Below are 12413 nucleotides of genomic sequence, written 5' to 3'. Positions count from 1 at the left end.
ATACAAATTTCAATGTCATTTCAATAAAGAAAGGAATTTGAAATTTATATTTTCCACTGTAGATTGTATCTAGTCTCCAATAAGATACAAAATTTATTAGACCTTTGTTAAAGTTTATATTTTATTTTAATTATTGTTTTCGAAATCTACAGATTTCTGTAGAGATTTCTTATGAGATATACAAAAATCTTTTATTAATTTTGGTAAATAAAATATATTCCCTCTCTGTAATCATAACTTAAAAACTTCACTCATAATTGGAATCAGAAAAGAAATACAACATTTCATCAAATGTTAATGGCACTTTATTGGTGAAGACTATGTACAGATGCTGTGTAATGATACATCTATGTTTATATGTACACGCGGGCGAATTTCTGACGTCGAGAAAACGAAACACGACAAACGGACTGATTTCGTTTCGACCACAAGGTCGCGTCAAATTTCAGAAGGGGAGAAACAATCTACAAAGGGTTCGAGTACGTTTACATGATTATATACAAAATTCGCAAATGTACAGTTCTGTTCTCATTTGACGAAGTGATCATTTTGTATCATCGTTTTTAGCTTCAATATCTCGCGAATGTAAGAAAATACTTTCTTCGTAAATTTTAACAGGATATCAAACGCGTCTCTTTCGTTTAACAAGAACTGTTCAAAATATTAAAAACTTGAACGACGCGTGAATGGCAGAGATTCAATAAAGGCATGATTATAAAAAAATAAACACTGGTGTTGTTTACACAAGGTTTAACGAGCAACTCTACGTTTGACTTTTCGATGATTCTTCTCGTGCTCGTCTTATTTTGCCTATCTCTGTTAATTATCTAACGATTCCTCGAATGTTCTCGTCTTCTTCAGAATACTTTTGGTAATTTGCAATTGCTTCGTTATCGCCTTTTCAACATTTTTCTTATTCTTATTTGATGCAGACAAATGTTGGAAAGTGTCCTCCAATGCTCTTCTCGTTTTCATTAACCTTCTCTTGAGCGTTTCATTTTCTTGCTTCAAGGCGTCTACTTCGTCTAAACCTGACAGAATTTTAATTTTATTTTATCGTAATAATATACTGACTATTAACGTTTATAGAAATTTAATCAAAGACATAACAAATTTAAAAAAATTTACATAATGTAAATCTATTCAATGATCATAAAAATTCAATCAAAAACTTAACAGATTAAGAAAATTATACTTAAAATAAATCTATTTAATGCTTATAAAAATTCAATCAGTAATTTAACAAATTAAAAAATTGTTCTCAAATATATTTACTCAATAGAAATCTAATTACCTTCTATCGGCAATGGACTCTCGCTACCTGCTTTTCGAACGGACCTGTTACCATTGCTGCTATCTTCATCGCTCAGTAGATTGGTCATTGATTCCGTAATCTTTAAAGTGTCTTTCAACGGCCTCATTGTACTCATAGCCGCATCACTCTCAATCCCTAAATCTGGTGAACAACTCGATTTACTACGTCCACCAATTGTCGGATAATTTACGGAAAACCAGTACTGCGAATTCTGAAAAGCATGAATTCCACTTTGGTGGTAATATTGAACAATACATGCATAATATCATTATATATTAGAAGTTTAAAGTAAATTTATTCTGTAAAAAAATAACTTGTAAAATAATTATACCAAATAATTACTTCATTTATATTCACATTTCAAGGTACCAGAACTAATAAAATTTAGCAAGAAGTAATCCAATAAACATTTTAAAACTAATAAATATTTAATAAACCAATTGTTTTAACGTAAATAATATTTTTGTACTCAGTTACTATAAATTTTGTATCCATTATTACTTAATCTGCATTATAAAAAAAAATGATTAAAATTAAATCACTTGTAATATCTTAAATCTAGTCTGTATTTTTAAAAGCAAAAAAAATGTTGTAAGTAGCAAATTTTAAATATTATTGTATTATGGTATTGATATTTTCATTTTCGAAAGTAGTTAATATTTATAAATAATCTGGTTCTTAATAATTGTCTGTCACTAACGTTATATGATTGATATTCTTGCATGATATCCTCACAAGCTTGCTTAAGTATACCATCCGTAGGTATTGAGGATACGCCGCTCGAACTTGGCGCTGAATCACTTGCGTCGCAAACTGCAACGTGCCTTCGCAATTCTTTATTAGTTACTTCCAATTCCTGTAACCGCGCCCTGTGCGACTCATTGATTTGATTTAGATCCGAGATCTAAAAATTTTAATCATTTAAAAATATATACAATCTATATCTTTATACCTTACCCTTTTAGCGATCGTATCAAATTAGTCATATCAGAGTTGTCTTTTGAATAAAAAATAACAAAATACTTGAATATATTTGTTGGAAATCATAAAATAATACACGACAGAAAACGTATCTATAATTTTTTAAAATAAGTCGAACAAATTGTTTTATTTTAGATACCAATGATTTTTTCAACTTAAAAATGCTATGATTAAAATAAACTTCTTACTGTGTTCAAGTGTTGATAATGATGTTCTTGGATTATAATGTAATCAGGAAAATTACTTCATATTATAAAAAATTCATAATAGTTGTTTATAATATAATAATATAATATAATATAATAATTGTTTATAATATCAAAAGATTGTAAACAATAAGTAAACATTATTTAGTAATTAGTATTATATAGTAGGAATACAGAAAAGCTCACCTCCTTGTTAAATTTGTCATGAATATTACGAACAGTCAAGTCACACCTGCTTTCCGTTTTTCTAACTTCCTGCTCCAAGCGTAATTTATCATTGGTCAATTTGGTGTTTTCAACTAAAATTTGACTGTGTGAAAGAGTTAAATGGTCCAGTTCTTTCGTTAAAGTTGTTATGTTTGCTTTGGCAGCTTCATTTTCATCTTCTAGTTTCTTAATTCGTGTTCTCAACTGAAATAGTTCGTAATTAAATCAGTTAGAAACAAAAATATAAAAGAAAATGTATTAATCAATAGTTCAATCAGTTATAATTAGCTTCTTAAACTTTTTCTCTATATTAAAGATTTTAGACTCATACAAATAATATAAAAATTATCATAAATTCTGATAAAACTTATCTTCTTTTTATATTGAATATATTTACGAATGCTAGTCATGTATAATATTTGAATTCTATTTATAAGAAAATTTTATATAAATAAAAATATAATATATATTATAAGATATATTATAATAATATAAAGAGAATGTTTTATTACCGTATCGTTTTCTCTGTTAAGCGTAATGAGCATCTCGGCGGCTTTTCTTTCCGCATTTTCTTTATAATGCAATAATTCTGTTTTTTGCTTGTTCATTTCTGTAGCCATAGTCTCTAAATCGGCTAACTTCTTTTCTAGTTGTGTTCTGCGCAAGTTGTTCTGCTTGCTTTCCTTCTTTAACACATGAACTTCGTGTATTCTTCTGTCCAAAGATGTCTGTAACTTTTCGCAGAATTTCTGCGATTTTTCCAATTTGATAATCAACGGCGTTATTTTTTCATCAAATGCCTACAAAATTCAAAATTCGATTTCAAATTGACATTGTAATATTAATCAATTATTGAATAATTACTATCATAATTCCAAAAAAATACATTCTTGTATTTTTCAAAATGATGATAACAAGGTGACAATTAAACCTTTTTAATTCACCCTATTAAAAACTTAGGTGGAGGCAATAAAATCAGATAATTCTTCCAACATTTTTGTTTGCATCCTCAATAACACAATTCAGTCTTTGAGGAAAACTATTAATATGAGGACCAATTATATTTTCGACTTCTATCTCGAAGAATAGTGACCACAACCTTTATTACGTAACAACAATAGAAATCCTTAAAGTGTAGTGATTTATTATCATATTTCTTATTAAGTTTTTGTAATGTAATAAACCATTTTTAGTTAGAATAATCATTAAAGAAAACTAATGTTTCATACTGTTGTCTTTTTATCACCGTAACTCTTTACTGCCGAGATGAAGTCTCAGAAACATATCAATCTCCTTCGTTAAGCAATAATATTATATAATACAAATAGAATTACTGATGTTTATTTTAATACAAGCATCAAATTAACTTAAATATCTGGTCACCAAAACAAGATCACAATTGTATTATTTAAGAAAATGTTTAAAATACAATGCAATTCAGGTTGGCAATTAGTTAACATTAATTTCCTTCACCAAAAATCATTCGTTCAATAAATAACCAACGTGATCATTACTTTAAAATGCTTTTAGCATTATACTCACGCAATCGAAGGAAATCTTAGTGCTCAATTCACTCCTAAGAGCGCTAAGCTCCGAATACAGGAAAGCATTGGTCTCCTTCAGTTCTTGTATCTGATGGCTAGCCTCGGTATCGTTCAAATCATTTTGGTAAGTCTTATGATAAGGCACGTATTCGAGAGAATCTTCAGAATCACTGAACGTTTTCGTATATTTGGAGAACCTGGATCGAACCAGCGATTTTTGTTGCGGTTCCTGCAGCCCAATCCTGGCCATAGACACCGTTCTATCAGGTTCGGAGAACGCCTCGGAGTCTGACTGCGTGGACGTTTGATTTTTCGTAGCACTCAATAGATTTTCGGATCGACTTTTCTTTACCGAGCCATCAATCGATCTTACATTCGCTGTTTCAATACTGTACGGAATCTCGTTCATCGAAATTCCTTCTAGAGCATTCAAGAAATCATCAGACAATATCTTCGAATTGGCGAGGACATCAAGAACGATCTTCTTCTGTTCGTTCCTGATAGTATCAGCGTAATCGACGTTCTTCAGCATTTCCTTCATAAACTTCACCAGGTCTTTTAAGTGTGTACGCAATAATTCGCAGTATTTTCTGTCTCTCTCCGTCTGATTATCTCCATATCCATCGATTTCGGAAGCAATGTCCGGTCTAGAGACCAGCTTCAGCCATTTCAAGTAATCGACTTCCTTTTCCAGCTCGTTTTTCTGGATCAACAGCTTCTGTACATAGTCCGTCATAGTCTTTACGTCTATGGGTTCATTCCCGTCGACGTAATTCAGTTGGATCACTTCATTGGTAAACGTCACCTTAATACCAATGTCGTTTAACTCTTTGATAAGCGTAGACAGCTGTGTACTAGCGCTTTCTGTCACGATGTCCGATTTATTTCGGCTTCTCTCGTGGCTGCTGTTCGCAGTCATGTGGTTGTGGAGCTTCGCGATTTCCTTGTTCTTGCTCCACAATTCTGTGTTCACCAGCTGCTGCAGGTTTTGCGTCTTCACCTGCAACTCTTTCGTCAGTTGCTCGATCTTTCGGTTCTTTTCCTCGATTTCACTGTCTCGAAGTTGTAACTTGCGTAAAAGGCCCTCTTTTTCGTGTAGGCTCTCGAATTCGTTTTTCGTAGCTTCCTGTAGTTTCAGAAATTCGTTAACCTTGACTTCCAGCTGCTCTTTTATCGCTTGCTTCTCGATTTCTAAAGTCTCTATCTTCTGTTCCCTGTCTTGTACTTGGCCTAATAGTTCCTGTCAAAAAAGATACGTTTTTTGATTAATGAGTTTATCATTCGATATTTTTCATTTATCCACATTTGCCAACTTTCGTCAAATCGAGATTTACAATTAAACAATTTAATCGTTACATGACTTAATGATTTCAATTCAATATTGTTAATTTCATTGCTTCTTCGTGAAAATTCTTAAATATCATAATAATAACCTATTTTAAATTAATTTTTATTGTGATTTATTACACACCGTAATCAAAAAATTGATAAGAATAGTTATACCACAATAGTAATTATACCACACGTAAATACATGTTATAGTAAATTCTTAATAAATGATAGTGATCTTTTTTAAAATGTACTTTGAAGTCGTATGTAAGTATGTTTACTGAATCATTTATCGGTTATAGGAAAATAAGCTCTTTGATGCTATTCGTAGACTGAAAATCTTTAAAGACTAATCGATGAGCACAATAAACTCTTTATTAAATAAATAAGAATATTATTTTAAATCATAATTCATCGTTTTATCTTTTTTCTAATAAATATCTTTACACAAATTACAGATTCGATATCAATGATTATTCAATTCATTAACAAACAAGAATCACATGTATCATATTAGGGTATAATTTTATATTAATTTTCAATTCAGACAAGACTTCCATTGCAGAAACAATTCATACACAATTAAGGTTATTTTAATTAAATAATACTGGGAATGTGCAAATTTTAACTTACAGAACTTTATAAATAGAATAGTGATTATTATAACATATTCCAGTACAATCATAAGAAAATTAAAACGAATATGCTCCATACGTGTAAAGAACTGTTTTTCACAAAATATATTATCCCAAAGACTTACAAATTTTTACTTTCATCACTTGACATAATTCCATTTTCTAGATTTCGGTTTTCTAAATATTTTCTAAATTCTCTAAATTCAAGCTCTATAACCAAATTACGATTTTCTCCAAGATTTCGAGTATAAACAGATTTTGCAACAAAATATAAGAGAATTACCTGCGATTCAACTTGTATCTGGGTCTCCAAACGACTCTTCTCAGCCTTGATGGTCTCTATTTGGTCTCGTAGGTCGTTTATTTTCGCTTCCATTTCATCGAATCGTTGCTGCACATATAAATTATTGTTCTCGTCAATAAAACTCGACAATAAATCGGTAGAACGATTTATTTGTAAAACAAATTGCAATTACAAAGCATATAATAAATGTATAAGTATATACAACATTATAATGCGTGCGAATTAAACAACAGGGAATTTGAATATTTTGTGGAACATGAAATGTGATATGCAAGCGTCTAACATCGTGTCAAAGATTTAATACGTGATACAGGATTTATATAGGGGCGAGGGGTTAGGAGGGAAGTAGAAGGTGGGTTTTTAGAATTTCGGTTTTCTTGACCAACTGCGTGGCGATACAAGGGTAACGATATCTGGTCCCTAAAAGGAAAAACATACATCGAGTTTGTAACTTTACTTCTTTTAGCCTTAACTCTATCGCCATTCTCTAGATGCAATTCTAATTTAAATAAAAAATAACAGAACAAGACATTTTAGCTATTCGTAATTTGAACTTACACACTTGCTACTATTGAGACTATCTTAACTCTTGGTTAACAATGTTTGAATCTATTTTAACCTAAATATTCAAACATTTCATTTAACTTCGTATGCTCTTGTAGCTAATAAACTATTAGTTATCAGTTGATTATATTAGATTTAATAATAGATTTTTGAATCTTGTGAAATGGCATTTGAAAAAATATTTCCATACAATCATGATAGTCAATGACTGGATCACTCGTGACTTCCAATAGATATTTGAGTCTCAATTGATCCAGTGAAAGTTAAGCAATGTCCTTTTGAATGATTTATTTACACATTACTTTGCGACGACTGTATGATTAAATTTAAACTTAACCCCTTACAACTACTTTTAATCAAGGATATACTAACAATTTATTGATAATTCTTAGATTCTGTATTTAGAACATAATTGTTTGTTTTACTGTTTAATGTGTGGAAAGAAACAATATTATAATAGTCGAATAGCTCCAATGCTAACAAAATTCTAATGTAATTTTCTTTGTTAGACACAGCTTACATTGGAAAGTCTCAAGAAGTAGCAACTGTGATTTATAAGATGTAATATGATGTCAGCGTTATATTCGAGAGATGAGGGTAGTACAAAGAAGAAAGATAGTAAATAAACACGTGTAAGAGGAAAAATAAAGTATTCTCTCTCTCTCTCTCTCTCTCTCTCTCTCTCTCTCTCTCTAGTGATGTACTATAAACCTCTTTTTAAATTGTGTTTACATACTGGAAGCATTTAATAAATTGCAAAAATAAAAGTTTTAATAAGAAATAATAATAATTTAATTGTAAAATTTAAAGTTTTAATAGAATTTAATATAATATGAATACAAATTTATTGTGAACAAAATAGTCAGGAATAGTCTCCTAATGCAAAAAAAATAGAACAATATTAAATTTGCCTTTTATAATATCTAAAAATATACCGTTCGTCATTTATTTATTGTTAACTCTATTAACATTTAGAAATAAACTCATATACGAAAAAGATCAATGATTAATCAATGAAGTAAAAGCAAGATCAATTTCACAGCATCAGAAGTGCATTCAAATTAACGTGAAAAAATGATCTACTTTTTGCGATTATAAAGAATTTATTTTTTGTATTTTCGTATTTTTAAGAACTGATTATTATATATATATAATATAAATAATATAAATTAAATATAATATAAAATATAAAATATATTATATTTAATTATAATATTTATAATATTTAGTACAAGAAAATTAGAAATTTAAGTATACTATGATCAAATTCACAGTCACAATAGTAAACAATAAGTCACACAGTAAAATATAAAAGAGATATTATTTTAAAATTAAATAATATCATCATTAAATTTACGCAAAACTTAAAGTGATATTTAATCATTAAAATTTTCATATTTATGGTTACATTAATGCAAATATTTTTGTGGTTTCAGGTTGTTTATAATTTTCTAAATTTTACATTTTCCACACTGAACTTTCGTTTTGTGATTGTTAATTGTTTTGTTAACAATCATACAACATAGCATTATCTCACTTTTTAAGATGATTTAAATTCACTCATATATAAATTTATAATCACAAAAGCAGCGTAGTATATAATTTTTTTTACCATTGCGTCAAAAGGTAAATTTGTTCAGTAGTTGTGTATAATGTTGCATTGAGTTTGTGTTAGTAATTGAATCAAAATAGTAAATTTTTTTTAATAACTTAGAAGCATATAGAAATACCAAAATGAAGTGTTTATCAATACTCAGAGGTGTCATTAGAAAAATATTTAACTTTAATCTTTTAACCAGTATAAAAAAAATACTCTAAATCTTGATACAATAAAAATACGGGTGATTCTACATTAAAAAAATTCTAATCGTATTTAAATCCAAGTAAACAAATTTCAACGCAATCTATAGTTCTTATCGTATCTATTTATCGGTGTACGTAAATTTATAAAATATTTATTATGATTAAAACCTTAGTAATTTACTTAGGAATGTTTGAATGAATCCCAAAGTACACTGGAAAATCTGCAAAGTGATCCCTTCGAGTTACAAATAATTCTCTCTCTGTACTACGTATTAAATTAATCAATCTTACTTAATCTTCCTAAAAAACAAACACAAAAGCCTATGTGTTATAATATATTGCTTACAAATGAATTTAAATAAGAAACTCTCCTATTCTCGATACACCGGAAATTACGAAACACGGCCGAACTTTACGAACCAGCCGCAAGTACAAAATACTTGATATATCAACACCTACCTCCATTCTCACCGAAGCACACAAACAGGAGAACATTGTTACTGATTGTTCAATATCCGTTCGATCAAAACGTAGGGAAATGAAACCTTGAAAAGGTACTCGACGCGAATGCTACGGTACAGTTAGCACTGGCGAATACCCATGCGATCACAAGAGCGGACGTTCCGTCTTCGAGTCGATCTCAGAATTCTTCTCCTTTCATCGAACCGTGAAAATCACGAAGAATCGTCAGCTCTGTTAGCTCGGTTTCGTTAAATAGTTGCACGTGTTTTCTACAGAAATCTCGTCGAGGGTCGTTTTCTTCGTTTGGGCAATCAATTAAAAGCCAAAGTAAAGAAGAGCGTCACACTTTCCTTTCAAGTAGTATCGAAAGAAGTCGTTTCAAGTCGGAGAAAAAAAAGTGAAAAAATGGAATATACGTATGTAGCAAAAAGACGTCTTGATGCGTCGTCGAATCTCCTGGTCAGGGTCTGTCGATCGAAGTTTAGTCGTTTCTTTCCTTTTTTTTTTCTTTATTTTATTTTATTTTGTTGTTGTCGTTCGTCGTGGAGGAAGCCACGGTGGTTGATACGGTCGAAGTGGGTTTTCGTGCGAAGACTGGCCGAGAACGGATCGCGTAGACTTTGCGAGCGGACTGTCTCTATTATTAGACGAAAGGCATGTCTTCGGTTTGGTATCTCTCGGGCGATACGATGCCGCTGGGACTTGCTCTTCCACGAAAATTGCCCGTCGGCTTGATCTCTAACGAGCTGTGCCGTCTTTATTCGATTTTATTAAGTGTTCGACACCGGCAATTCGCGCTCGTTTAAGATGGAATTCGCGTAGGCTGATTTCAACGACAAATGTTCGAGGTCCTGGAACGTTAGCCTTCTAAAGACCGCAGATCGCGGGCACTCAAGGGTGCGTTCCTTTGAGGAGTAATACTGCACTTCCTCGTTTGCCGTAATGAAAGTCAATCTCGCGAGCTTAAAGTTGACGAAGGAAGAGATGACACGGTCGTTGATTAGACATAAGTTACTGGAATTATAATACTCTCATTTAACACTAGATTTACGGACATTTACTGTACAATTTATTCGATCATTCTTAGAAGAATTGAGATTCGTTCATTTAGATCTTGGAAGTTAAAAGTTTAAATGTAGACAATTACAAAATACAGACAAGTATTTACCAAATAGTGTTTATAAAATTCAATGCGAGTCAAATTAACTTGTTCCATAAATCTAATGTTAAGTAACGAATTACGATTCGATTATATATGTGTGAACTAATTTGGACAGTGTGAAACAGATGGAATATACGAGATTGATATTGCTGCTTAAGTAACTTGAAATTTATATGTTTATGAATGTAAGTGTTGAATGCTTAAAATGTGCAACATACGTGTACAAAAAAATATGAAATAGAACAGCATAATATTCTATATGCGTAATGCTTATAAGTAAAAGAAAGTATAATATTTGAAATATTGAAATATGATAATAAATTGTGATATGAAATTTAGAATATTAAGTAGTGGAAAATAATTACATTTATATAACGTATTATTACATTACATTTTGCATCGAAAAGATATACGCGTTAAATTTTGATTGGCGATTAAAATTCTTCTTGTCATAAGAAAATAATAAAAACTATTATTTATATAATTTAACAGCTTTTTAAGCGAATATCTGAGATATGATTTTTCGAAGAAATTTCATGATGATTTTCGTGTTACGTAGACAATTAAAAATGTTTAAAATATTACGGAACATTTTTTTCTTGTTTTTTTCTTCTATTTATCAATCACCCTATTTGTAAAAATACTTTTATAATTTTTTTCTTAATATTGTAAAAGAACTTAGATAAAGATAGGAATGTAAGTAACGACGCAAGAATGAACTTGATTTTGGAACTGGGAGATCTAGGCTTTAGCTCAATAAAACTATATATAGATTGATCCATGGGGGAGACTTATATGAGTACATAATTGGAGAAACATCCATTTTTCTGTATAATAAGACATTTTTTCACAGCCTTAATAACAATAATGTAAATATTGATGTGAAAAAAAAAACAATGTTTATCAAATAACTTTCATTCTTCTAATTTCTTATCTTGTTTAACCAGTTTTAAGTACCGAGGCCCCAGTCAAATTAGACAATCAGACAATTTAGCAAAGTGGATCATTCATTTATTCGTTGTAAACTTTAACAACAGATTACTGACTATCTTGTTAATTTGCAAATGAGAGAGAATACTCATTCTATTATGTACCAAAAGAAGTGAAAGTGTGTTGTGGTTAGACAGTTCAGGTTTCAAATACATCATTATAGATCGATGTACATTGGGATTATGAGTTATGGGAGGGTTGTAAAAAATGTTATATAATAATTTATTAGTATTCACTTAGTCATTTCCAGGAAACAATGTACAGAGTTGGTTATACGTACAGGGATGAAAAACTTATGAAATTCTAAATTCTATTTTATTAATCCTATTTTTACAACTATTAGCATATTCAAACAAATTAATATAAATATAAATACAGAATTGCAGTTTCCTTCCCCCTAAATATAACCAATAACTGTATATTTATACAAGTGTGTTTTCCACACGTGACATGCATCAATACCAGAAATCCGTGCAAAAATATATACACGTAAAAATCTGTTACCTCTTAACAGAAAATACTAAACAAATAAATGCAAGAGGGAGTCGCGTAACGTTTTCCTGGATTGGACGGAATTCATTAAATAACAAGAAGGAAAGAAACATTATTATTAAAACGAAGATTTCCAAAAATTAAAAAATTCATAGAAAGAAAAAGTATTCGAATACTAAACAAACAATCGTCAGAAGTTTCTTTCCCACGATCAAAAATTCTAGTTGATTATTATTTAACTAGATATAATTTTAATCAGATATAATCCAGTTCGATGGAAGTGCAGAATAATTGTCGCAATTGTTCGGTACGTTGTCAAGGTATGAAAAAAAAATGGCGAACGGTACCCCAAGGCGACAGGCGATAGGTGTCATGCAGTGAGAATGATGTTGTCAATAAAGCAGAAAAGCAGAAGTAGA

General features: G+C 30.3%; 1 protein-coding gene across 4 annotated transcripts in view; it reads right to left on the bottom strand.

The window, feature by feature from the left end:
- Positions 1 to 282: 282 nt before the first annotated feature.
- The window catches only part of cnn (phosphodiesterase 4D interacting protein centrosomin), a 67831-nt gene continuing 55700 nt past the window's right edge, over positions 283 to 12413 (bottom strand). For all 4 annotated transcript variants that reach the window (XM_031985882.2, XM_031985881.2, XM_031985883.2 and 1 more), the window contains 7 exons: positions 6501 to 6608; positions 4252 to 5493; positions 3222 to 3509; positions 2689 to 2913; positions 2016 to 2219; positions 1295 to 1526; positions 283 to 1031 (listed from right to left, as the gene is read on the bottom strand). In XM_031985882.2, the coding sequence (XP_031841742.1) occupies positions 820 to 1031; positions 1295 to 1526; positions 2016 to 2219; positions 2689 to 2913; positions 3222 to 3509; positions 4252 to 5493; positions 6501 to 6608 (2511 nt within the window). In that variant the 3' untranslated portion in view covers positions 283 to 819. The remainder of the gene's footprint in view (positions 1032 to 1294; positions 1527 to 2015; positions 2220 to 2688; positions 2914 to 3221; positions 3510 to 4251; positions 5494 to 6500; positions 6609 to 12413) is intronic.

Source organism: Nomia melanderi, chromosome 5, assembly GCF_051020985.1.
Source record: "Nomia melanderi isolate GNS246 chromosome 5, iyNomMela1, whole genome shotgun sequence".
NCBI classification, from domain to species: domain Eukaryota; kingdom Metazoa; phylum Arthropoda; class Insecta; order Hymenoptera; family Halictidae; genus Nomia; species Nomia melanderi.
The sequence above is the reverse complement of the archived record's forward strand: the minus strand, read 5'-3'. Positions and strand labels throughout refer to the sequence as shown.